This window comes from Mus musculus, chromosome 2 (genome assembly GCF_000001635.26).
Source record: "Mus musculus strain C57BL/6J chromosome 2, GRCm38.p6 C57BL/6J".
NCBI lineage: Eukaryota > Metazoa > Chordata > Mammalia > Rodentia > Muridae > Mus > Mus musculus.
Window position 1 is genome coordinate 28,664,882 of NC_000068.7, and position 26,399 is coordinate 28,691,280.

Consider the following 26,399-nt stretch of genomic DNA (forward strand, 5'->3'; position numbering starts at 1 on the left):
AAAAAAGAAGTACGTCTTTCTTATCTTTCTGGAACTCAATAGGAGAGCTTCCGAGAGAAAGCATGCTGGCATCCTCGGATTCTTGTCTGTCCAACTGAGCCTACTGTCACTGATTTCCTTCCTTAGGCCATGTGACAGAAGTGTACCTGGTCCATCTTCATGCCAGTGTTTATGCCCTCTTTCACCGCCTTTATGGGATGTACCCATGTAACTTCGTCTCCTTCCTGCGCTCTCACTACAGTATGAAGGAAAACGTGGAGACTTTTGAAGAAGTGGTCAAGGTGAGTTCAAAACAACAACAACAACAACAACAACACAACCCTGTCCATTTAGTTAGTCCTTAGAGCTTTCAAAGAGGTACTTTAATAGCTTTTGTATTACTTGATAGACAGGGAAATTTAGATAAGAAATCCTTGACACCTACACTTTAAAACTTGGATAGCCACTAATCGTCTTTCTGAGTCCGAGTCAAGAGTTGTTGGTTTGTGCATTTTAGATACGCGGTATCATGCGGTGTGTGGTCTCTTGTGATAGGCTTCTCACCTTATTTCAGGGTTCATCTGTGTTGTAACATGTATCAGTGCTGCATTCCTTTTTGTTGTCAAATAATGTTCCATCATGTGGATTTGCCACACAACTTCACATCTATAATTTGTCAACCCAAACTCTTCTAGCCAATGATGGAGCATGTGCGAATTCACCCGGAATTAGTGACTGGATCCAAGGACCATGAACTGGACCCTCGAAGGTACAAAAACTAAATTAGTGACAGAATCTTTGAGTCTCTTAAGAGATTGAAAATGTGATCTACAGATACCTGTGGGGATACAGATATTCCACTGGTACAATGGGCTGGAACTTGAAATCTAAAACACTCCTCAGAGAGAGCTACTGACTCTGTGAGCAGAGCAGAGGCGGTGGCAGCTACTGCCTGTGCCTGGAAGCCCAGGAAGGTTGCTTTTTGTATTTGAGTGGGTTGGGAGGTTAATTGGGAAGCCAAAAACTAGGAGATTACAGAGAGTCCAGATCTGGAGTTATGAGCCTCCATGGGTCCCTTTCTCCATAAGCATTGCCAGGTGTCTGATTTCTCCCTTCCCAACCACCATGGGCCCTGCAGGAATTTCCAGGTGTTTCCTGAGGAGCTACTGGACCTGCTGAGTTGCAAGAAGCACGGCTCCTTCTGCCTGTCAGGCAGATTTACGATTCCCAGTGAGGGGATGGAAGCTTTGGGGCAGGGAGGCGTAGGGGGGAACTGAGCTAGGAGGTGTCAAGTCTCTGCAATTTTAAAAAGACTGACTTATGCCTGATAATCCTTATAAAGTTGTACCTCTACAGTCTACTTCTGTGGTGCAGCCTCAGTCAGCTTAAAGTAAGCTGTAATAGCATACAAACATGTTAGTTCTGTCTTAGAAGCTGTTCCTCTCTGCTCCCTGTCCACCCTGAGGTGGACAAGCAGCTGCTGCCTTGCCTTTATTCTCACTGTTCTTTCTGTAGTTTGCCGTATGTTTTGAGAGCTGATTGCTGTTAGATGAGGATAGAAGCATTGTCAGCCTTGGACCTGGCTTCATCTTCTTTAAGTGTGCCTCAGGGAAGTCATTGTAAGAGGTCACAAGTGCGGCATGGGGAGCACAGGCTATTTCTTCTAAGCTCCTCATTTACTTGTTTTGATTTGTCCGTTTTAAGTCATTGAGGCTTCTCATAAAGCTTTGGTGATTCTCTCGTGCTTGGGTGGGAAGACAGGAACTCTGCTGGTGAGGTTGGGGGTTGGTGTCTTGATCTAGAGCATTTCTGTGTGGATCTGAGCATCTAGGGGTCGATACCAACACTGGGATTGTGTTGTGAGCTTTCAGACTCCTAAAGGTTGTTCAGTATATGGGAGCTGACTGGTAGCTCGAAGCTTTGGCTTAGGACGTTGCTTTTGTGGTTGGACATCCCTGTCTGCTGCTCTCCAGACTTAGATACTATGCTCTCTGTCTTCTTTTTCTCCCTATGCTTTGTATTTGAAAATAGGTCTTTATTATAGATGGTGGGACGTCAGGAGATTGTACAGTGGGGTGAAGGTGTTCAGTCAGCCATATTAGCTGGGGACCTTCCCTCTCAGTATTGCACATAGCACCTCAGTGCCTGGCTCTGTCTGCTGTGATGAGGCAAGGGAGCCAGGAAGGAAACATTGAGAGCAAAGCCATAGAGCAGCCAATTGTGCATGGTTATGGGGCCAGGGTGACACAGTAAGAGGCACTCTGATATAGTAGAAATCTCTTGAAATGAAAATGAACTCCCAAATAAGTATTTCAGCTAAGGAGCTGGAGTAGAGCCGAGACTGGCTCAGCTGAACAGAGGGCAGAGGCAGGTGACAGAGCAGATTTGGAAGGTTGGGTGGAGTCCAATAGCCAAGGAAAACACGTGTAAAAGGAGAAGAGGACGCTTCCATGGGAGAATTTGTAAAAGAAATGTCCTGTAGTTGAAGCTTCTGGATTGAAGGTCAAGTGCACAGCTCCATCAGTGCGAAGGAATGCTGCCCAGCCTCAGCTTTGTGAGATTTCAGAACATCAGAAGAATAAACCTTTCAGAGAGTGCAAAGATAAAAATACTCAGACACTTAACCGGAACCGGAAGTCAGGGTAGTGTTAGCTTCTCAACCCTTCAAGGAGGTTCCGGGTAAGAGTTCTGTGCTGTGGAGCTCTTTTAGACAGGCCAAGACTCGGAGTTTTCAGTTACCCCATTGCACCCCCAGCTGGCTATGGGAGGGTGTTCTACCAAATGAGCCCAAGAAGGGTGGGGCTGGGTGTAGGCTGGTCAAAGAGGTGTCAGAACAGTGAGCCAGAGACTGACGCAGCTCCAGAAGGGAGCCCACTGAGGAGAGGGGACTAACTCTGGTAGATTGTGCATCTCATTATATGAGAGGAGCAGTGGGCATCAGTCTAGAGTGACAGGGTAGTTCAGTCAGCATTGGACACATCACAGACTGGGAGAAGGGAGCAATGCCAGGTCACACCACATGAGAAACTGTATCAGAGCCCTCCAGCCTGCTGGGATTGGTGCTTACGTAGTCTTAATAATTGTTTAACTAAATTTTGGAAGAAAAGAGAAAAAGAAAAGAGTTAACTTGAGGAGGAGGGAAAGAATGCATGGCAGTGATCCTGGTCCTCAGAGCAAGTTAATAAACGAGAAGCATAGAGTGCATTTGCTGAGCCTTGAGGAGTCGGGGAAGCAGTTCAGCTAGCAGAGCTGGAGGCAGTAGCCAGGGTAGTCACAGAGAACAGTGTGGGTACCTGTAGCATGGCACTGACTTGTTTCTGGTTTTTGAGACAAGGTCTCCCCATATAGTCCAGGTGGCACAGTCTCGTGTCTCCATCCTCCCTGGCACTGGGATCATAGGCTGTGGGGACTATAAGCTGCCATACTTCAGTGACTCTGAGATGCCATCAAATGCACAACACACATTTTATGTGAATCTGAGACGGATACCAGCTAAACAAATGTGTAGCTGATAAGATTGCAGTTTGCAATTTTAGAGACATTAAAATATAGACAGTCTATTTAAACCAGGGATGGTGGCCCACATTAACTTCTAGTACTAGGGTGGCAGAGGCAGGTGAATTTCTGAGTTTGAGGCCAGCCTGGTCTACAGAGTGAGTTCTAGGACAATTAGGGCTGCACAGAGAAACCCTGTCTCAAGAAAACTAAATACAAAATTTTTAAATAAATTTATTTAAGTATCATGGAAATACAGTGAATGCTTTTCTTGATCTTTAAATAAAACATTTAGAGCAAGTGAGATGGGCCAGTGGCTGAAGGCATCAGCTGCCAAGCTGAGGACCTGAAGCCACATGGTGGAAGGAGAGAGCCAACCCCCACAAGTTGTCCTCTGACCTCTTCAGGTGCACGCTATTACACACAAAAGAATTGTCAAAATATTTAACGGGGTGCTTTTCTAGCATGTGTTTAATCCTGAGCACTACAAACATAAGTAAAACATCTAATATTATTCTCTTTTATTTTTATTTACTTATTTCTCTGTCTGTGTGCATGCATGAGCCATGTGTCCGTGGAGGTCAGAGGACACCTTATTGGGATCATTTTCTGTTTCTGTCGTGTAGGTGGGTTCCTAGGCCTAAACCTGGGCAGTCAGGATTGGCGGCAGATGTCTACCTGAAAAGTCCTCTTGCCATTCATTTGGCTCTTTTTCTTTTTATAAGAAATCTTATTTCCTTTACTAAAATTAATCTTGTGTGTATATGTGTCCTGACTTGCTCCTTGCTAAATCACGGTGTAGTGATGCTGAGGGTGTGGAAAGAGGAGCCTTCCCCACTGTACCACCATACACGTAGGTACAGCTCTGTGCTCTACAAGCAACTTTGTGCTTGGTCAGTGCGCACAGTCTAAGTGTCCTTTTGGTTTGGGGCATCTGCAGAACATCTGGCAGACTCAGAAGAGATAAAAAAAGAAAGCAAGAGAATTAATGTTGCCTGTAATGCCAGGTTTTTATAGTGCTGGAGATTAAACAGAGGCCTTGCAGATGTTGAGCAAGCATCTATGACAGAGATACAGTCCAATCACCAGTTTATATGTTTTGGGGGGACATGTGTATATGGGGGTCTGTTCTCTCACTGTGTTTTGAGGCAGGGTCTTTGCAGGTTTTTGTCACTTAGCATACTGGCCCTGAGCTTCTGGTAGAGCCTCCTGTCTCTGTCTCCCATCTTGCTGTGGGACTACTGGGATGAGAGTTGAATGCTACCACATCTGTCTTTTAATGTGGGTACCAGGGGTCAAACTCAACCCTACTAGGCTTTCTTTTGGGGTAAATGCTTTACCTGCTGAGGAACTTCCTAGCCCCTCTAGTTCTTTGAATGTCAAAACTATCAGCCTATTTGTGGGCACTTATCGGAGCAGTTTTGTAAGATAGTCTAGAGTAATGAGAGTAATGAGCCCATTGGTTTTTAGGTACCTGCTGCTAAGTCTGAGGACCTATTCAGTCCCTAGGACTTGAGTGATGGCAGGAGAGAACTAACTCCACGAGCTGTCCTCTGACCTCACGTGTCTTGCTGTAGCATTGCCCCCAAATAAATAAATGAAATGAAAAAGAAATCTTTTAAAAAGATGTTATATTTGAGGCAGGTGTATCCTAGCACTTGGTATTGCCATAAATTTAAGGACAGAGTAAGTTTCAGGGGAGCCAGGGCCATAGAGTAAGACCTTGTCTCAAAAAACATAAGACAAAACCCCCAAACAAACAAAGAGATGGTGAGAGTCCTTCACCATTTGAAGGCATAATTGTTAAAATTGCCTTCAGTGAGGTGTATGGTTTACACACAATAAATTTAGTTTTGTTAAGTTTTGACAACAGCTGTGACCACAGTAAAAAAGATTTCCAAGGCCTGCAGCAGCAGCTGGCCTGTTGAAAGCCTGCTGCTCACAGTGTTGTGCTGACTGCCCTGCTGGAGGACAGGTCCCTTTGACTGGCCTTCTTTCTGTTAAAGCTGTGCTGTGGGGCAGCGGTGTCTCCTGTGGTTCTGTAGGATTTGTTGGAGAGCCTGAGGCTCACATGGAGGAATCTTAACAGTGCTTTACACGTCCTAATTAGTCACACAGTATTCCTAATCCAGGGATGTGTGGCTGGAGACCTTAGGTCAGCCTACTTCCTTGGTGCCTTCCAGCTCCTCCATTCCCTGATCACCTTCGTTTCAAAGCAGATACCCTGAGAGCCGTCTGTGTAGTTTAAGAGACTATTCTTTGTCTCTGTTGGTGATGTTTTTTTCTCTCAAATTGTTTTCTGTTAACATGATGAAACCATATTGACTAGGGGAAGTGGCTTGTTAACTGATGGCTAATTTTTATCCTAGTGCTGTCTCCTGTCTGAGTTGGCATGGTTGTGCCTCATTCTTTGCTAGTCAGTCCAGTGGCTGCCACTGAGCTAGCCTCTTGATTTAACTGATGTTCTTAGATGGATTATGCATGCCTTTCTTGACTTGTGTTGCCTTTTCTAGGTGGAAGACATTAGAAACTCATGATGTTGTAATAGAGTGTGCCAAAATCTCTCTGGACCCTACAGAAGCCTCGTATGAAGATGGCTATTCTGTGTCACACCAGCTCTCTGCTTGCTTCCCTTACCGTTCAGCTGATGTCACCACCAGCCCTTATGTGGACACACAGAATAGCTATGGTAAAAAGCAGTCTTCTGTCTGCAACTTCATCATTTACTACCTAGGGACTTCTGAATCGCATGAGAGTTTGCCTCTGTTTTGTTTGAATTATTTTCTGTCCTTCAAGCGTAACTGTTCTCACTGTCTTACCTAATAACGTAGCAGATCCCCAGATTAGACCACAGTAAGTGTCCAAGTGCTTACAGACAGTCCCTGTGTCATAAGAGATTCAGTCTCTGTGCTTCCATGGTTTGAGTGTCTGGATGCACAGCACTTCTTGGCGTTAGCTGGAGTGGAAGCTGCACATCAGACTGTCAGACATGTTGTACCCTTTAAATTATCCTGATACATAAGTAGAGTTGTGCCTGCCTAAACTTTCAACTTCCAAAGGCTATTTGAAGAATCTTTAAAGGCTGGAAGTGGTGCTACACATGTTTAATCTGAACACTCAGAAGGCAGAGGCAGTGCAACTCTGAGTAAAGGCCAGCAAGGTCTTTGTAGCCAGTTCAAGGTCAGTCAGGGATATGCAGTAAAACTGTCTCAAAAACAAATCAAAACAAAAATCAAAACAAAAACAAACCACAAGAATCTCTAAATGTTACTTTGTTCCCAGGGATGGCTAGGAGCCAACGGTTTTAAGCAGAGACTTGAATGGTATCAGATGGTCTAGAGGACTGTGATTGTTTATCACAGTGACCTGGCACTCTGTACTCACCCCTGTTTCCTTCCCTTTCATTTCAGGGGGTTCTACTTCCACCCCTTCCTCCAGCTCTCGGCTGATGTTGTTCAGTCCACCTGGGCAGCTACCTCAGAGTTTGAGTTCCCCATCAACACGGCTGTTACCTGAGCCGCTGCAAGTACGGTGCCACTCAGCATGCCTTCACCTCCTCTACCTTCCGGTGAAGTTGGGCTATTGGTCAAGATTTAGTATGTAATGGGGAAATTGCACACACAGTGTAAGTTTCAGGAGGACCCTTTAAGGACCCTTGACATGATCAGACAAAGCCACTGTTGCCACGTGGCACCTTGGAGCCCAGACACCTGAAATGCAACTTGTCTCGCGGTAAAGATTTCATAACATACTACTTGTAGTTGAAAATGCTGTGTCTAGCTGGGTGGTGGTAGCGCACACCTTGGGAGGCAGAGGCAGGCAGATTTCTGAGTTCAAGGCCAGCCTGGTCTACAAAATGAGTTCTAGGACAGCCAGGGCTACACAGAGAAACCCTGTCTCAAAAAAAACCAAAAAAAAAAAAAAAAAAGAAAAGAAAAGAAAAGGAAAGAAAATGCTGTGTCTAAGCTGAGCATTGACGGAAACCTCGTGCAGGATTCACTGCACCTTGTGATGCTGACATTCTGATTTGATTGTAGGCTAGTCTCTGGAGCCCATCTGCGGTCTGTGGTATGACCACTCCTCCTACGTCTCCTGGAAATGTCCCAGCTGATTTGTCACATCCGTATAGTAAAGCCTTTGGTACCACTGGTATGTGGATCTTAGGTGGACTTGATTGCTTGGTTTGGGCCTGTGTTTTGTGACTCTGGGGGCTATGTGGCAGTAATAAACTTGTTTTTGAAATTTAGTATTAGTTTCTGGGCTTCTTAGAATGAGTAAAGAAACAGACACTGAGGCTGATCTGGATTCTGAGAAGTTAACTGGATCACCATATTTGTAGTAGCAGCAGTGTTAAGGAAACAACAGTCTTTTGTTTTGTTTTGTGTCGTGTGGCTCAGCCTTTCTATGTCTTGTCCTTGTCTCTGAGCAGGTGGAAAAGGAACTCCTTCAGGAACCCCAGCGACCTCTCCTCCTCCAGCCCCACCTTGTCCCCAAGATGACTGTGTGCATGGTTCAGCAGCCCAGGCCTCAGCCACAGCCCCCAGGAAGGTGGGATCCTCAGTGGATTAGATCAGCTTTCAAATCAGTGTGGACCGCTGGGTGCCCTTCTCATGATCTTGACAGAACAGACAGCAGTAAGATACTGACCCCTTAGCATAGGTCACGGTACAGACCAGGCTCTCAAGGTACTGTATCCTCTGTAATGTGTTTTTAGCTTAGAAATAGGAAGGGGGAGGTGAGAAGCATGATTCTCCAGGAAGAAGCAGAAGTGGTGAGTTTTTATCAAATCTGAACCTTGAAATTATGTATATACCCGTAGGGAATGTAGCTGCATATTGTGGCACGTGTTTGACTCCAGAGGCTGAGGCAGGAGGATTATGAATTCAAGGCCAGTGAGACCCTGTCTCAAAAGAATCAACAAATGAACAAAATAAGAAACGTACTCAAACATGATTTCTCGCACACTGCAGGATGAGGGGAGTCCGTCCTGCCTTGTACCTGTTAGAGTGGGGACTGCACTGGCTGCTTTGCTTCCTATGGAGCAGGGTGTATCTGAAAGACAACTGGCTGACAGATGGTTTATTCAGGCCTCAATATTTAGCAGGAATTTTCTTTTTAATGGATTTTTTCAGATTTAGTACAGGCTAATGGTTTTTATTATAACATTTTCATTCTTATGTGTACTTTGCTCATATGTTCTTCTACCTGTCACAGTTTCTTAACCGATAAACCAAGCCTGTCACTTCAAGGTAAACAACTGACAATATCTACAGACAATTTTAAAATTCAACCTGCAAGTGAAAATAGGTCATTAAAAACCTTGTGCCTATTTGAAGCCAACCTGGTCTACAGAGTGAGTTCCAGAATAGCCATGGCTACACAGAGAAACCCTGTCTCGGAAAAAAAAAAAAAAATGGGGGGGAAAAAAACCTAAAAAATTTGTATCCGTATGTCTATGGCCTGCCATTGATGGTGCAAGCCTTTAACTGTAGCACTTGGGAGGCAGAGGCAGGTGGATCTCTGTGGTCAACTACAGAGTGAGTTCCAGGACAGCCAGGGCCACACAGAGAAGCCCTGTCTCAAAACAAACAAACAAACAAACCAACAACAGCAAAGCTGTGGTGCTTGCCATCAGTGCGAATTGTGTAAGCATTGAAGATCCGAGCTCAGGTTCTAGTACCCATGTTAAAAAGCAGGTGGAGCCGGGCGTGGTAGCACACGCCTTTAATCCCAGTACTTGGGAGGCAGAGGCAGGCGGATTTCTGAGTTCGAGCCCAGCCTGGTCTACAAAGTGAGTTCCAGGACAGCCAGGACTACACAGAGAAACCCTGTCTCGAAAAAACAAAACAAAAAACAAACAAACAAAGCAGGTGTTGCTGAGCAGACCTGTGTCCCCCAGCCCTGCTATTGGAGTAGGGGTATCACTGGGGCTTGGTGGCTACCAACTAAGTTCCAGGTTAAGTGGGAGACACAGGCTAGAGAAGGCAACAGAGAGTGATAATGCAGGTCACTGACATCCTATGGCCTCTGAACCCTGTGCATACACACACAAAGAATAAATACACAGTAGGAAGAGTTTGTGCTTTTAGGTTCCACACTATAGCTATGGTTAGAAAGTATGAGATGTAATATACATCTTACTGTTAGATATCTGTAAAGACCCTGGTTTTCTACATTTCAGCCAAAGTAACACACACAAGCATATCAAGAGGAAAATGTAGGTAGGCACATTCAACTGTAAAGAAATGAGAGTACAAAATGTGGCAGTTTTAAGTATTGTTTTAGAAAATGCATTTTTTCATAAAAGTGTGCTATATGCATTAACATAACATAGTTGTATTTTGAAGTTAGTAAGTTTTCTTTAATTTCTGTTTCAGTTTCATGTGAAACATTATTTTTGGTAGATTTAACCATACAAAAAGAACCTCCATATACATACATATATATATTATTTGTATTTATTTTATGTGTATGAGTGTTTGTGTGCCTGGTGCCCACAGAAGCCAGAGGAAAGCATCAGATACTTCTATGTAACTTACTGATCAGAGTTCTAGATGGTTGTAAGCTGCCATGTGGGTCCTGGAAGGCAAACCTCAGTCCTCTGGAAGAACAGCCAGTACTAAAGAGCATGGGCCTGACACACCAAAGCAAGTCCCATAGACCCACCCTCAGCAGTGCTGATGCTAGTCCTTCTGGGGACAGGGATCATCAAGGATCTTTTTTAAGATTCTAAAGGGATCTTGGAGTCCGGCAGTTCACTAAACTAACCTTTAAATTCTATTACTCTGCGACACAGAACATGCCCAGCATTTTCACTGTGCTTCCATTTCAGGAAGAAAGAGCAGATTCCTCAAGGCCTTACCTTCACAGACAGTCAAACGACCGAGGATTAGGTAAACTCCCTGGGTAATGATGGGCCTTGCTTGCCTCTTGGCATTGAACTCTGTAGCTTAAAAGCTAAGCTGGGTGGAAGAAGGATTTTCTGGGATAGCACCTATGCTGACTCCCAGGGGTATGAAACACCAGTATTAGAAGGTTGTCAAGCTACTGTCTAAAGTGCATCTTCTCTGAGCAGGTCAAACTAGGTAGTTTTATCTGTTATCAGAGACATTTCGGCCTGAGAACCATGCTTCTTATGGGGTTGGGTTTGGAACCTTTGCAAATGATGTGTAAGTTCTCCATCTTTTGTAGTGGTCCCAACTTTCTCTGCTCATCTGGAAGAACTGTTGCCGATGTGTATGTAGTGTCATGCCTTTGTGCTTCCAGGGTTAACCGTTTTGACATGAGTTGTCTCTCTCTCTCTGCAGAGGATCCACCTGGAAGCAAAGGTTCCGTTACTCTGAGGAATCTACCTGATTTCCTAGGTGATCTGGCTTCTGAGGAAGACAGTATCGAGAAAGATAAGGAAGAAGGTAACATTTGTGGGCGGCTACAAGGTGACAAGAGTGTCCTGTCTCAGACCTGAGCTTGAGAGTCATAATTCAGGCTTGCTTGACTTTTCTGTGTTGGGGTGAAAGGTGGTGTTGGCCCCAGCATGTACAGGGAAAGGAATGCCAACGAACGTTCCCTGTAGTGCACAAACGCAAGCCCACTCGCCTGGCTGAGTGTTTACAGGGCTCCCTTGTCTCCCCACCTTCATTTCAGCTGCAATATCTAAAGAGCTTTCTGAGATCACTACTGCAGAGGCGGATCCTGTAGTTCCTCGAGGGGGCTTTGACTCTCCCTTCTACCGAGACAGTCTCTCTGGCTCTCAGCGGAAGACTCATTCGGCAGCCTCTGGGACTCAGGGCTCCAGCGTGAACCCTGAGCCTTTGCACTCCTCCCTGGACAAACATGGGCCTGACACACCAAAGCAAGCCTTTACTCCCATAGACCCACCCTCTGGCAGTGCTGATGTCAGTCCCGCTGGGGACAGGGATCGCCAGACTTCTCTGGAGACCAGTATCCTCACTCCCAGCCCTTGCAAAATCCCACCTCAGAGGGGAGTGAGCTTTGGAAGTGGGCAGCTTCCCCCATATGATCATCTCTTTGAGGTGGCCTTGCCAAAGACTGCCTGTCACTTTGTCAGCAAGAAGACTGAGGAGCTGTTGAAGAAAGTGAAAGGAAACCCTGAGGAAGACTGTGTGCCCTCTACCTCCCCAATGGAAGTACTGGACAGACTGATAGAGCAGGGAGCAGGTGCGCACAGCAAGGAGCTGAGCAGGTAAGCCAGGCCATGCTGTTGACTTGACTGTTTTAGACAGCACAAGACCATGAGAACAGAGCAGAGCTACCCTGTCCACCTATACCCAAGGCAGCTTGTTGTCTTGTGTTTTCTTAGTCAGCCTCCTCTTCTGTTGCTTTTGCGTGTGTAGAGCCTGGGATGATCTGTGAGGAGGACAGTGTCCATGTGTAATGTAAATAAGTCTTCAGTGCAGGCCATTCTGTGCCTCTTCTGTGGGGATGCCCCAGTGAGGGTTTGCACATTGTTCTCTGGAAAGCAGACTCAAAATTGACGTGATAGCCAGCACTTGGGAGGCAGAGGCAGGCGGATTTCTGAGTTCGAGGCCAGCCTGGTCTACAGAGTGAGTTCCAGGACAGCCAGGGCTACACAGAGAAACTCTGTCTCGAAAAAACACAAAAACAAAACAAAACCAACTAACCAAACAAACAAGCAAACAAACAAAAATTGACATTATAATAGCTCAGAGTTGAGTAATACTGATTTCAGTATGTCCTTCTCCAGTCACAGCTTTCTGTTTTCTCTTGTGCTACTGATGAAAGATGAGATTGTCATCGTTCTCTCCAAGTTCAGGAGGCTAGATGCTCCACAGAGCACATGGGTTCCTGCAGGGTAGAACAACCTCGTCTTAGCAACTAAAACTTCAGCAAATATCTTTTAGTCTTTTTTTTTTTTTTTTTAAATCCCATCCCCTGTTAGAGGGTTCCAGGGACAGGAAAGAATTACCTGGCTAAGTTGAGTTTGACCCTTTTGCTACTGGTTCTTGGGAAATGTTAGTTTTGTTTCTTTGTTTTGAGATAGGGTCTCACTATGTAGCCAAGGCTAGTCTGGAACTCATGATCTTCCTACTGTGGCCTCCCAAAAGCTGAGATTACAAGGATGTATCACCATCCCCTGGCTAGTTTTTACCTTTTTTCTATATAATACCTTAAGATGAAATTTGACAAGGATTATAATATTTAAAACTCCTCTTACAAAATGAAATTTGATGTATTGGAGTCAGGTAAATGAACTGCAGTTATCTTAAGAGGCCGACAGTAGCTTGTCCAAGGAGAGTGATTCTGTGTCCATAAGGAGAGGGGTGGCAGGAGGACTTTGTGTTTTCCTACAGAGGTTGGCTGGAGAGATCCTGGGGCCCAACCACCAAGCCCGGGAGTTCAGTGTTAGGTCTGGGACTTGGCTATACACAATGAATTGCCTGTCCATTCCCAGCCACCAAGACTCCCTTTAGCTCAGTATAGTTGGAGTTTGAAAGTTTTCCTAAGCCATTGCAGATTCTGACCACAAGAATATGAGCTAAAGTTGAAACTCCCTTCACCCTGTCTGAGGGTATAGCTCCATTGATCAAGTGCTTGCCTAGTATTCATAAAGCTCTCCATTTGACCTCAGCACCATATAAAATGGGGCACAGTGCCTGTGCCTGCAGTCCCTGCATGTCGGAGATAGAGGCTGGAGGATTAGAGTTCAACATCATCCTTGACTGCAGAGCAAGTTCAGGGCCAGCTTGGGCGGCAGGAGACTCTCAAAACACCACCACCACCACCCGAAAGTCAGATCAATAACTTCCTGTGAAATCTTTTCCTAGGTTGTCCCTGCCCAGCAAGTCTGTTGACTGGACCCACTTTGGAGGTAACGTTGCTTCAGCACACATCCAGACCTACTTGCCCCTTCTTTGTCCCGAGGGTGCCCTGCTCTAATCAGGAAGGGACTTCTTTGGCTTATCTGCTTGCTGAGAGGATCCCAAGTGTTGCAGTCAGGGTTTGGTGCTTTTAGAGAGTGGCAAGTAGTGAGCTTGGGCATTTGGTGAGAAAGTGAGCGCCATGTTTGCTAGAGAAGATGGACTCAGTGGGAGTGTGCTAGGAAGTCTCCTGGGAAGCACAGCAGGAGGGCCAGCAGCAGAGAGAGAGAGAGAGAGAGAGAGAGAGAGAGAGAGAGAGAGAGAGAGAGAGAGAGAGAGAGAGGAGGTCCTGCCTCAGGAGGCCTCTTCTGCTACCACTTTTGATGCTTTAAAGGGAAGGAAAGTAGAAGATTCTCCGATCTCTCAAGAATGGTGGTGCTAGGAGCTATCAACTGACTGGGGAGTGTTGGAATTATGTGTACCTGTGTGTGGAGACAGTGCCTCTCACTGACCTGGTCTCTCACTGGCCTGGATCTCGCTAATGTATCGAGGCCGACTGGCTAGCAAGCCCCGAGGGTGCTGCCTCTTTTTATATGGGTTTGGATATAAACCATGCCCCCATGCTCACACAGCACTTCATGGTCGGAGCTGCCTTCCAAGACCCCAAGAATTACTTCTTAAGTGAGGCAATGGGAGGGCCTTGATGGAACTATGTGTAAATAGCCTTTCTGCCACCTTCCCTCTGCTTTAAAATCAGGCTCTCCTCCCTCAGATGAGCTCCGGACCCTCCGAGACCAGTTGCTTTTACTGCACAATCAGCTGCTGTACGAGCGCTTCAAGCGGCAGCAGCATGCACTCAGGAACAGAAGGCTCCTGCGCAAGGTGATCCGAGCAGCGGCTCTGGAGGAACACAATGCAGCAATGGTGAGCAGTCAGGGTGATCCATCCACGCACTGCTGTGTAGAGAGCAGCTGCCGAGTGGAGGTCCCAGCTCTGCCCTGAGTGGCCAAGGGCGGGCCACTTAGCCTGTGAGGAACAGATGTGCATGGCTAAATCTCATAACTTCTCCCACACTCTCAAGAACCACAAGAACAAGTGCCTTTGTGACTGCTTGGCATTGCGGAAGGAGTTTATTTTTCCTGCTGGTAAGCCATTTGTTTCATGGCACCGAACTGAAGGTGTTTGATGCCATGGATATAAAGCCAGCCAGACATGGACTTTAAGTGTCAGGTTTTACCTTAAGCCTTTGGGGTTTTTGTTGGGGGGTGGGTTGTTTGTTTGAGACAGGGTCTCTCCATATAGCTTGAACAGGAACTCACTATGTAGACCAGACTGGCCTCAAACTCACATAGACCCACCTACCTCTGCTTCTGCCTCCCAAGTGCTGGGATTTAAGGTGTGCACCACAGCAGGTGACTTGGGTTAAGCCTTCTGATGCCTCTTTACCTTTTCTGTAGATGATAAGTGATAGTGGCAGTCTGTGTTGTAGCCAGTGTGTTAACTCGTGCCAACAAGCATTTGTTCTGCCTGGCCCACAGAGTGCTCAGTCAGGGCCCAGCGCTTTAGAGGACTACCACACTGTGTATTCAAGGCCCTCCTCAGAAGGCAGCTAGGACTGTAGCAAGCATGAGAAGTTCCTTGAGGAAAGTTCTATGTGCTAATGTGCAGTTTGGAAAACTTTTGACAGTAGAGAGGCACCAGACCCATAAGTGTGTGATTAGAATTTCAGAGCAGTGTGTTGACTGTCAATGTTGGTAACGTGTTAACCTTGAGTGTCACTGCCCATGTTGGGTGACAGCTAAAATGATAGTGTCTCTGCCTTTGCTAGAAAGATCAGTTGAAGTTACAAGAGAAGGACATACAGATGTGGAAGGTGAGTCTGCAGAAAGAACAAGCCCGATACAGTCAGCTTCAGGAACAACGTGACACCATGGTGACCCAACTGCATAGCCAGATCAGACAGCTACAGCATGACCGAGAAGAATTCTACAACCAGAGTCAGGAGTTACAGGTACCAGGCGGGTAACAGAAGGCATGGTGTCAGCTGTGTCCTCACACCTCACTCAGCTTGCCTGAGATGAACACTATGCTCTGAAGTGACAAGTGTATTGTGTATGGAATGGATCCGAGGACAGAAGTCCCTAGCTTTCTCCATTCAGTGTTTCCCTAGTGTTCCCAACACCCTGAAGCCAAAAGAAACAACTAAGTCAGCAGTTCTCAACATGTGGGTCACGACCGTAGGAGAAGCACATATTTCTTATGGTCTTAGGAACTGACATAAACCACTCAGTAGCAAAATTACACTTGTGAAATAACAAAATAAATTTATATCTGGGTTCCTAGGACCATAGGAGATAGGTCAGGACCCACACATTGGGAGCTGCTGCTCTAAGGGATCTGAATGCTCTGTGGGGTTGATTCCTCTTGGCATAGTGGCTCAGAAACAGCACGCCTACATTTAAAATATTTTAGACTTCACTTTTAAATAGCCATGATTGCTAAGTCAAGTGACTCTGTTGTCATCACACAGTGCTTTGGCTTTGGGATCAGTAGACAGTGACACTTCATTTCCTCCTCCTCTCTGTTTTCTCATACTGCTTTTTTAGCACATAAATATTAAAAGCCCAGTGTTGCCGGGATGTGGCATTATCCTCACACTCGTAGGATAATTAATCTCTACCAATTAATCGGTAGTTCCCATGATGTCCCACAGATGTCGCTGTAGTACCCTCAAAAGAGTGAAAGGTCTGGGCCAGTTTCTGTGTAGTTGCATGGTCTGGACATGCAATTTTGGACTTGTAGGGATCAGGTCTTTGGGAAGGCCCCCCTCCCTTATTTTAAGTAGGAAGAGACTCAGAATCTCTCCCTTTAAACTGTAAAGTCTGATACTGATAGACAAGAGAGCAGTTGAGGAGCAGCGCATCCCCAGCTCTGCCTCTGTCCGTGGCTGTGCCGGTCTGTGCTCTTGTAACCTCATGGTCAACTGTCTTTGGTAGACAAAGCTGGAGGACTGCAGAAACATGATTGCGGAGCTTCGGGTGGAGCTGAAGAAGGCTAACAACAAGGTGTGCCACACTGAGCTGCTGCTCAGCCAGGTCTCTCAGAAGGTAAGATTAGACCCTCACCTGCTGACTCTTGCATCAGGCAGACAGGTATATTACTTGTATGTCTGTATTGGTGATCCAGCAGTGAGCGATTCTACCCAAAAACATTTGGCGACATCTGGAGACGTTGGTTCGAGTGGGAAGGACCCATGGGTATTGACCTCCAAGTGCAGTACACCCTCCAATGCAGACGGTCCTCACAACAAAAGTACCCGACGAGCTGAGGCCAGGCACATCCCATGGAACTCTTTTCAATGCCTTGTTTTTGAAGTCTGTTAAGGCTTTTGAACTGTGGCTTTCCATAGGTATTCAGTGAGATCTGTGTCATGTATTCAGAAAGAGGTTACTGGGGTACACTGGGGCTTTACAGAGCTGCCTCTGCTCCAGTGTTCTTGGGCCAGCTGTATTGAAGTGCATTCGTGTTGCTTCTGTGCAGAGAACAACCTCAGTGTGTTTCTGCTGCCCTTGGGCACCTTCTTCTCCATTATCCATGGACTCAGTGGGAATGGTTTATTCTGCTCTGCCTTGTACTGTGCTCCCCAGTAGTTACTGTTGCTGTCTGTTGCCTAGTTTTGCCATGCTGAACTTGCACTTTCTCACTTCCATCTGGCAGCTCTCCAACAGTGAGTCAGTGCAGCAGCAGATGGAGTTCTTGAATAGGCAGCTCCTGGTGCTCGGGGAGGTCAATGAGCTGTACCTGGAGCAGCTGCAGAGCAAGCATCCTGACACCACCAAGGTAAGTGGCCCGGGCACTGAGACACAAAACTGCACTGCCCGGCCCCGTGTTCTGCAGAGCAGCCAGGCCCAGCCACATTGCAGTGTCCAGGCACAGGAAGACATCATGTGCCCTGATGGGGCCGCTTTGCAGAGGTCCAGGCTACATGAATGTCAGTTACTGTCCTCCTATCTGGGACAGACTGACAAAAGTAACGGAAACAAGGAAAAGTTGACTGGTTCACAGTCAGGAGGGGACATGGAGGAGCAGTGTGAACAGGGCTCACACTGTCGCAGTCAGGAGGGGACATGGAGGAGGAGTGTGGACAGGGCTCACACTGTTGCAGTCAGGAGGGGACATGGAGGAGGAGTGTGGACATGGCTCACACTGTCACAGTCAGGAGGGGACATGGAGGAGGAGTGTAAACAGGGCTCACACTGTCGCAGTCTGGAGGGGACATGGTAGAGGAGTGTGGACAGGGCTCACACTGTCACAGTCAGGAGGGGACATGGAGGAAGAGTGTGGACAGGGCTCACACTGTCACAGTCAGGAGGGGACATGGTGGAGGAGTGTAGACAGGGCTCACACTGTCACAGTCAGGAGGGGACATGGTGGAGGAGTGTGGACAGGGCTCACACTGTCGCAGTCAGGAGGGGACATGGTGGAGGAGTGTGAACAGGGCTCACACTGTCGCAGTCAGGAGGGGACATGGTGGAGGAGTGTGGACAGGGCTCACACTGTCACAGTCAGGAGGGGACATGGTGGAGGAGTGTGAACAGGGCTCACACTGTCGCAGTCAGGAGGGGACATGGTGGAGGAGTGTGAACAGGGCTCACACTGTCGCTGTCAGGAGGGGACATGGAGGAGGAGGAGTGTGGACAGGGCTCACACTGTCACAGTCAGGAGGGGACATAGAGAAGGAGTGTGAACAGAGCTTACACTGTCACAGTCAGGAGGGGACATGGAGGAGGAGTGTGAACAGGGCTCACACTGTCACAGTCAGGAGGGGACATTGTGGAGGAGTGTGAACAGGAGAGATTCATGTGCAGCTCACTTCTCCTTTACATTTCTTCTGGGACCCCAGCCTATTAGATGGGCTGCCCCTATTTAAGATTGATCCTACCACTTCAGTTTGCTAGTCTAGACAATCTCTTACAGACAGGCCCAGAGCTTTGTTTCCATAGTGATTCTGTACCCATAAGTTGGTAAGACTGACCATCACACAGAGAAAGCATGAGATGTAAGTACTGCCACACAGGAGAGAGGGGAGATGGGGGCAGCCGGTCTGTCTGCTACCCCTTCAGGATCCACGGTGTATGCAGGATGCTCTGCCTCAACACCCACGCCATTTTGCTTCCTTCTCCTGAGACTCTGCTCCTGCTGATGTTCATTTGGTCCTGGTGTCAGCATGGAGACCAGTTAGTGTTTGTCAGTGTGCTGAGACAGACACTTAGATCACTGCACAGTCAGCCTCGGGCAGTTGGAAAGGAACTTGATTGGAATTTCGGTAGAGTATACTCTGGCATTCTGACACTGCTCTTCCATCAAATGCCTTTAGCACCCTCTGGTCAAAGTTCTATCAAAGGTCATCTGTGGTCTCCAAGTGGAGTGTTGTGTCAGAACCGAGGAGACAAATTGATGGGAGAGTTGCTTCTTAATTCTCAGCCTCCAGTTCAGACTCTGGAGGATGTCAAAAGTAGAACTACCTAGAATCCAACTATTAATTACCCTGGAGGCAGAATAGTTTTGAGAACATGTGGGTAACAGACCCAAGGACTCACCCCTAAAGAGCATGCTGAGCCATGCTTTTCAAGATAGGATATCCCTATGTAGTGTTAGCTGTCCTGAAACTGTCAGACCAGGCTACTCTTGAACTCACAGAGATGCACTTGTCTCTGCTTCCCATGTACTGGGATTAAAGATGATGCCACCATGTCTGACTGCTATTGAAACTGCTTTTTGATGCCTCTGGAGAGATGATGCATAGCTGGACTGGCTTCTGTTACTTAGAACCCTGAGACTGGCGGCAGTCATGTTCCCTCTTGGGAGCTGAAGTCCACTCGTGTTAGCTGGGATGCCTTCTGTTCAATTTCACAAAACAAAACAAAAACATTTGTTTAATCATACAGAGCTTTATTGCTTTATTTGACAGTAAATCCTAAGCCAGGTGAATTCCAAGTTGATCAAGATGGCAGTTTGGGGTCTCATGAGGAAGCCAGGCTCTTTGAACCCTTCCTCCTGCCATCTTACCCTGTTAGCCTTTTCTTCCAGCTAGCCGCACTGATATACCAAGTGCCCCACATAGGCCAACCCCATGGTATTCCCCTCCCATGGGTAGGTGTCTCTCATCAAGAAAAACCTTTTTCAAAACCTTTCTGCATGCTTCCTATCCTGCTTTCCTTTTCTGTTAGGTTTGAATGGTGCTTGTTACTGGCCTGGGAGGGCCTTGAGTAGACCAAGATCTGCCTCTGGGTGGGGAGCTGGGCTGCTGTTCTTCAGACCCATGGAGGAGGGGCAGGCATCTCACAAGCTGTGCAGGTAGCTGAGATGCATAGCCAGGGCTTGTTGATTTAATTCTTTGTGTGAGTATCTGTAAATAAGTACAGGCATCACTATTGCTGTGCAGGGTTGGGTCCAGGGCCCTGCAAGTTTCCAGTTCCTCTTATGATGGGTTGATATCGGCCCCAAACCGTTGCGCATCCTCCCACGTACTGTACCCCTCTGTAGGTCACATGTAAGGTAAACACTGTATAAGCAGCTGCTGAGCTGTGTTACTGACGAGAGCCCAGCACAGCACACTGAGTGAACGCAGTGGACACGCTGCATCTATGACTGCTGGGGTCTGTAGCTACGGAGCATGCCTGTGCTGCCTTGTAACAGAACTCAGCTGGCTTCTTACCTGGAACTGTACAGCACAGCTGGGAAGGCAATGTTTTCAGCCATTTCTGCCTTCTACACTCTGGAAAAATCTGATTTCCTGGTTAGCACTGAGGCTTAATGCCTTCTGGGAAGGTCACCTCTTTGTAACTTGCAATTTAGGCTTTTCTTAAAAACCTTGTATGGTGGAGGTGGGTGGGGGAGGGTGGTGCGAACACATAGTAACAATTATTAAGGAAAGCCTCCTTTCTACCTTTGTAGGGCACATCCGTCTATAGTTACTGTGGCTTTCCTGTGTGGCTTGGCTGGCAAACTTTGGCAGGTATCAAGCCTAAAAATGCTGCTTCTCCTGAGCAGACATGTCTCCTTTGTCACCATCTCAGCTGCTGTAGAAGAGGGGGAAAGGGTGAAAGATGGCAAATGGTCACAGTGCCATTAATCTGAAGCTACTGCTGTGCAGATGGCTTATTTTATTGTAAAGGCTTTATTCAGTGTATTGTGATAGGCAGGATCCTGTAGGCTGTGGTTCACTTTTCATCGTTTTTATAGTACTGTATGCAGCCTATAAACAGAGTAAATAGAGCTTTCTCTCGCAGAGTCCTGGCGTTATGTCTGAGGGTGTTATGGTCATCTGCTAAACATCGTAAACATGCTATGGTGATGTCTTTTGGTGTTTGAGATGGTTTCCTTAGGGAGAGACATCAAAAATGCCTAGCCAGCCTATTTGCCAGGAAGTCCTCCTCACTCAGCTGGGTCAGGGCTGAGTGGTGAGGGCACTGTAGAGTTACCCTGTGCACTTATCTGTAAGTACTGACTCCAGACCTTTTTATAGGAAGTAGAAATGATGAAAACTGCATATCGGAAAGAGCTAGAGAAAAACAGAAGCCACCTTCTCCAGCAGAACCAAAGGTTGGACGCCTCACAGAGGCGAGTTTTGGAACTGGAGTCTCTTCTGGCCAAGAAAGACCACCTTCTCCTAGAACAGAAGAAATATCTTGAGGATGTCAAGAGCCAGGCGAGGTGACTCACTGGAAAGGTGTGGGTGTTGGTGTGGGTGTGGCCCCTCCCGTATTCTGAACCATGCTGTCTTTCAGTGGACAGCTGCTGGCTGCAGAGAGCAGGTATGAGGCTCAGAGAAAGATCACCCGGGTGTTGGAACTGGAGATCCTAGACTTGTATGGCAGGTTGGAAAAAGATGGCCGCCTACGGAAACTAGAAGAGGACAGAGCAGAGGCAGCAGAGGCAGCAGAAGAGAGGTGAGTGCAGACACGTCAGGCTCTGTGGGAGGAAGGCAGGCTCTGCACAGCAGCTGGGCTGCCATCCTCTGCTCGTCCTTCTTGTTTGTTGGCTGTACTCAGTCTGCCCTCACTATTGCAGATTGTCATCCAGCATAGCTCCAGGTGTCACCTGGACTTCAGTGAAACTCTTACATGTAGCTGCTGTTACCCTGTCTCGAAAAACCAAAAAAAAAAACAAAAAAAACAAAACAGAAAAAAGGGGGTGATGGCTTGGTGGATAAAGGGTTACTGCTCTTGCAGAGGACCTCAGTTTGGTTCCTGGATGTAGGGAATCGGATACTGTCTTCTGGCCTCCTCAGGTTTCAGGCAGGCACATACATACATACATACATACATACATACATACATACATACATGAAATATTTAATTAGAGAAGGAGCATGTGGAGTTGGGACGCAAGTGTAATTTTGCATTTCCTCTGCAGTGCTGTGGTTGTCAGCTGCACTCTCTCTGGGTCTCTTACAGGCTTGACTGTTGTAGTGATGGATGCACAGATTCCTTGGTAGGACATAATGAAGAGGCTTCTGGTCACAATGGTGAGACCAGGACCTCCAGACCTGGTGGCACCCGGGCCAGCTGTGGAGGTAGAGTCACTGGAGGCAGCAGCAGCAGCAGCAGTGAGCTTTCCACTCCAGAGAAACCCCCGAGCCAGAGGTTCAGCAGCCGGTGGGAACCTGCCCTGGGCGAGCCCTCCAGCAGCATCCCCACCACTGTTGGCTCACTTCCCAGTTCCAAAAGCTTCCTGGGCATGAAGGCCCGGGAGCTGTTCCGTAATAAGAGCGAGAGCCAGTGTGATGAGGACAGCGTGACCATGAGTAGCAGCAGCCTTTCTGAGACCCTGAAGACAGAACTGGGCAAGGACTCGGGCACAGAAAACAAGACTTCCCTGAGTCTAGATGCCCCACACCCATCTTCCCCAAACTCAGACAATGTGGGGCAGCTCCACATCATGGACTACAATGAGACTCATCCTGAACACAGCTGAAGAGGGTCTGTCAGTGTTCATTTGCGTCTTTGTCGGCACAGAACAGAAGGTGTGAATGCACGGTCTAGGCTTCTGTTTCCAGGGTCTGAGCAGCTGCTTGTGCGGTGGGAATGGGACAGAGGTCCTTCTGACAGAGGGCAGAGAGTGGGATGGTGGCTTTTGGGTCTGGCATTGAGACGCTTCCTTCACCTCCCCTAGCCTTTCATTTACCCAGCAGTGTGTACTGATTGAGGGTCTGTGCTTCACTCTCTCCTCCCACCAAATGGTTATGTCATTTGAACCTGTGCAATATGAGGCCAAATTTCATCTTTGGGTCCAATATGCCACTCTGCTTTCCTGAGGTTCAGACAACTGGGTGGCTCTTGGGTAGACCAGGCAACTAGTGGCACTGCAGGTAAGTCCAGTTTGTCCCTTGCAGGAGGATAGAGCCTACAGAGCTGTCTTTACAGGAGCGTTCCCACTGCTTTTGGTTCTGAAGTTCAGCATCTAAGCCACAGATCTAGAGAAACTGGCTCACTCACCTCTGCCTTTTCTTGGCAGCTCTGATATGATTCCTAGAAGGTTCTGTGAGAATACCAGCTGCTTTGACAGTGCAGTTGCCACTGTGGAGGCCACACTGCCTTAACTCTCTGGAAAGCTCTTACCCCTCTGCCCCACTACCTCTTATTTATTTGGTATTTGCTTGAATGCTGGCACCATGCTGCCTGTGGGTGGGTGTACAGGTGTTCGTTCTGCAATCTGCAGACAGTGGGGAGTGGTCACTAGGAGAGGCACCTACGATGCCCGTGCTTATGTGGATGTGTGCCTCTGGCTGGTCATGGTTCCACCCTTCAGCCTGTTTGCCTCCCCTTGGTCCCCTCGGGTCCAGCTGCCTTGTGATGCTGCAGCAGACAGGCTCGGGAAGTCAGGGCCTCCTAGGAGCTTATGTGATGATCACTCTCGGCTGAGGGGTTGCCTCACCTTACTAGGTTCTCACAGCTTTTACACCAACTCCAACTTCAGGAAAGACCCTCCCTGGAGCTTCATATCAAACATTTCTGTTAGGAACAGCAGAGTAACTCAGAGTCTGATAAAGGCTGGTGGCCTATACCACTGCCTGGCCTCATGCTCACAAGAGGTGACATTGGTCACTGCCAGAACACAGTGGTGGCAGAATCCAAACTCAACCAATGCTCCTGAAATAAATGCTCGAAGTGAAAGAATTGTTGCCTGATATTCTGGCCCAGGCAAGGAGAGACTAGGAAGGAGCCATGAGCTTGGATTGCTTGTTTCTATTCTGTAAGAAGAGGGTTTAGCTACAACAAAGCTAAAAACAACAACAAAATGGTACGAATCTTACTGAATAGGAAAGTTTACAGCCTGAGGATGAAAGTCTGAAGTGTGGCAGTAAATATCCTAGCATCCCTAAGTAAGGCAAGACTTAACGCCCACAGGAAGGCGTGCCACTAACCCCTCAGACCAGCAGAGGGCAGCCACTGCCCCTGAACACTTGGAGTGTGGGTGACAGTGATGGCATGCTTTTTCATGTAGTTCTGCCCAAAGCAAAGCTTAAGACCCAGGATTCTCTCACCCAAGCCATTGGAGAAGTGGGCAGATTGACAGATCTCACAGGTAGTCACAGTTTCCAAGAGTTACCACCTCCACCACCAAGGTCTGTCAGAGAACAGAGCATTTAGGAAGAAAACTTAGACTGTACAGGTGATGAAAGTTTCTGGAGAGGAGCATGGTAAGGTAAGCTAACATGCAGGCTGCCATCTCCACAGACTTCACCTGGGCCTTCTGCACTTTCCTCCAACCTCTTCCCATACCCAGCGACAGAGCCTGAGCATCCTATGTGGCTTGAGTTCTAGAAGGCTGTTAAGACTTTCCCACCTAAGGTTGGAGGACTGTGCCCCTGAGACATCTTTAAGGCACTTAACCTAAACATTGACTCCTTTCAAAGGACTTCAGGGTCAGTGGGTGGTTGGGTGGAGGCTTCTGTTTTAGAGAGCAGTGACAGTTGACCTAGGAGTCAGTAGGTCACCTGGTCTAGTTGTGCGCACCAGGAAGCTTCTGAGGAGCAGCTGGAGTCCTGGGCCAAGGAGTAGAAACCCTGGTGGGTTTCATGGTGGCATAGTGTGGGGAGGGGGTGGGGGGTTGAATGGCCTTCATCCTGTCATCACTCGGACTGTGTGCTGTGCTTGCTAACGGGCTCCAAGGAAACTGGAGGCTGTGTCTCATGCAGTCCAGAATCTGTTAGAAGCAGCCCTACCATGTCACTGCAGTGTAGGAGATGGGTGCCCAGGAGAAGAGCTAAGTGCATATTTCTATGTAATATCCCTGCCTGCAAGCTAAGACTGTGCTTTAGGAGCCAGGGCAACATGGCAGGGAGCATGAGGAGACAGGCTCTAAGTGGCATCTCCAGGCACCAGCAGTGAGTGCTGACCTCTTTCGGGGGAAAAAAGGCTTAATCTTCTGGACTAAGCTGCAGAAGGTTCCAACTGTGTGACATGATTAGCAGGGAGTCACTCTTCTTAGAAGGCAAGCTGTCACAACCCAGGAAAAGTCTGGTAGCCACTGGTGGTTTAAAAAGCAGACAAAAGTCTCTCTGCCCCATGCTGCTGTAGCCAGTGACCAAGCACCTCCCAGGTTGGTGGTGGCACCATAGGTGACAAGCGATAGACTCAGGATCACTTGCAGAGTCTGTGGGCTCTAGTGCTCAAAGGAGAATGAGAAAATGTTAGTAGTCAAGGATAAAAGGAGCTGTGAGCTGACCACAGAGCTCAGGCTGGCAGGAAGCTTAGAAAGCAAGGGGTGACGACTAAGTGAGTGTGCCCAGCCAGCCAGGGGGCGGGGAGGGGGGGGACGGCGGAGGGAAGACCATACACCTGAGGTCAGAACTAAGTAGCAAAGGCATGCCACATGGTAAGGTGGGAGACACAGGACACCCTGGTAGAGGTGTGGGCATTGCACAGGCTCAGTTTGCACTGCAGCATGTGGTCTGCCTCAGCCAGAGGCCAGTGGCCCTGCAGCCGAGGACTGAGTCCGCTGCACCTTCGCCCCAGGGCCATGCTTTAAACCCACTGCCATGTGCACTGGAAACACAGCCAGTGTGAGGATGTTTGTGTCCACCCAGAGGCGCCTCATTGCCCTGGGTTTAGCCTGTAGGAGGGTGGGGGGACATCACTGGGCTGCTGCTTCCACCCTTGTTATTCAGCTTCCTGGTTTGTGAGCCCCTGGTGTGTTCAGGGGAGCAGTGCTTCTGTCTCTGGTATCACCCTGAGTTTTTAAATGCTGTATAGAAGAGCAGCAGTAGCTACAACAAACTGCATCCTAACCACTTTTGGTGTCAGAATGAAATTAATGGGGGCAGAGAGGTGTCCTTCCCTTCCCGGAGCCCCAGTATTATCCACCCCTGGATAAGTAGGCAGCCTGAGCCACTGGAGGATGGTCTTTCATAAGACCCCTGGGGATCAAGGGCTCCAGACTGACGCCTCCTCCTGCCTCTGCTCACACAGTGTCGGAAGGGAGAGGAGGACTTGATGCTGTTGACTCCCTGGCAAACCAGAGGCAGGCAGGCAGGCGTTTTTTTGCACTAGGAAGATTCAATGGTCACCCTTCATGAGACTGGACCACAAACATGATGCAGAGGAGCAGGTTTTGCTAAGACATAGTTTAGTTTTATAATCAATCATGGATGAAGCAGATATGGCTAACTTGGGAGTTTAAGGGGGGGTGTGATATTCCCATCAGTGAAAACGAATCAGATTTTAAAAAAAAAAAAACTTTTTAGTTCAATGGAAGTCACTTCTCAAAAGGTTTAAATGTTCCCACTAAGATATGATCTTAAAAGCATGTCAAACAATCCAAATCAGATGCCATAAATATGGGCTGCAGGAGAACATGGGACAGTCTCAGTGAATGGAATCAAAGGTTTGCTGTCTTTAGAATGTTCTAAAATGTCAAGGCAGTTGCTTGTGTTTAACTGTGAACAAATAAAGATTTATTGTTTTGCACTCCGCAGTGTTGATGGAGTGACTCTGTGCTGGCTGTGGGGACGTGTGGGTGAATGAGATGGTCCAAGGCACTGTGAGCAGACTGCATGGTGGCATGGACGGGGGTGGACGG

General features: G+C 47.7%; 1 protein-coding gene across 12 annotated transcripts in view; it reads left to right on the forward strand.

The window, feature by feature from the left end:
- Tsc1 (TSC complex subunit 1) overlaps positions 1–26,291 on the forward strand; it is a 50,180-nt gene extending 23,889 nt beyond the window's left edge. For 4 of the 12 annotated variants that reach the window (XM_006498221.4, XM_011239143.3, XM_006498222.4 and 1 more), the window contains 17 exons: positions 127–281; positions 675–748; positions 5,988–6,163; positions 6,885–7,042; positions 7,512–7,623; positions 7,904–8,022; positions 10,307–10,367; positions 10,782–10,886; positions 11,119–11,677; positions 13,281–13,324; positions 14,071–14,237; positions 15,142–15,324; positions 16,310–16,420; positions 17,031–17,153; positions 20,842–21,029; positions 21,104–21,265; positions 21,773–26,056. In XM_006498221.4, the coding sequence (XP_006498284.1) occupies positions 127–281; positions 675–748; positions 5,988–6,163; positions 6,885–7,042; positions 7,512–7,623; positions 7,904–8,022; positions 10,307–10,367; positions 10,782–10,886; positions 11,119–11,677; positions 13,281–13,324; positions 14,071–14,237; positions 15,142–15,324; positions 16,310–16,420; positions 17,031–17,153; positions 20,842–21,029; positions 21,104–21,265; positions 21,773–22,292 (3,017 nt within the window). In that variant the 3' untranslated portion in view covers positions 22,293–26,056. Of the gene's footprint in view, positions 1–126; positions 282–674; positions 749–5,987; positions 6,164–6,884; positions 7,043–7,511; positions 7,624–7,900; positions 8,023–10,306; positions 10,368–10,781; positions 10,887–11,118; positions 11,678–13,280; positions 13,325–14,070; positions 14,238–15,141; positions 15,325–16,309; positions 16,421–17,030; positions 17,154–20,841; positions 21,030–21,103; positions 21,266–21,772 lie in introns of all 12 variants that reach the window. The other 8 variants (XM_011239144.2, XM_030251935.1, XM_030251936.1 and 5 more) reach the window with 6 other exon arrangements.
- Positions 26,292–26,399: the final 108 nt, after the last annotated feature.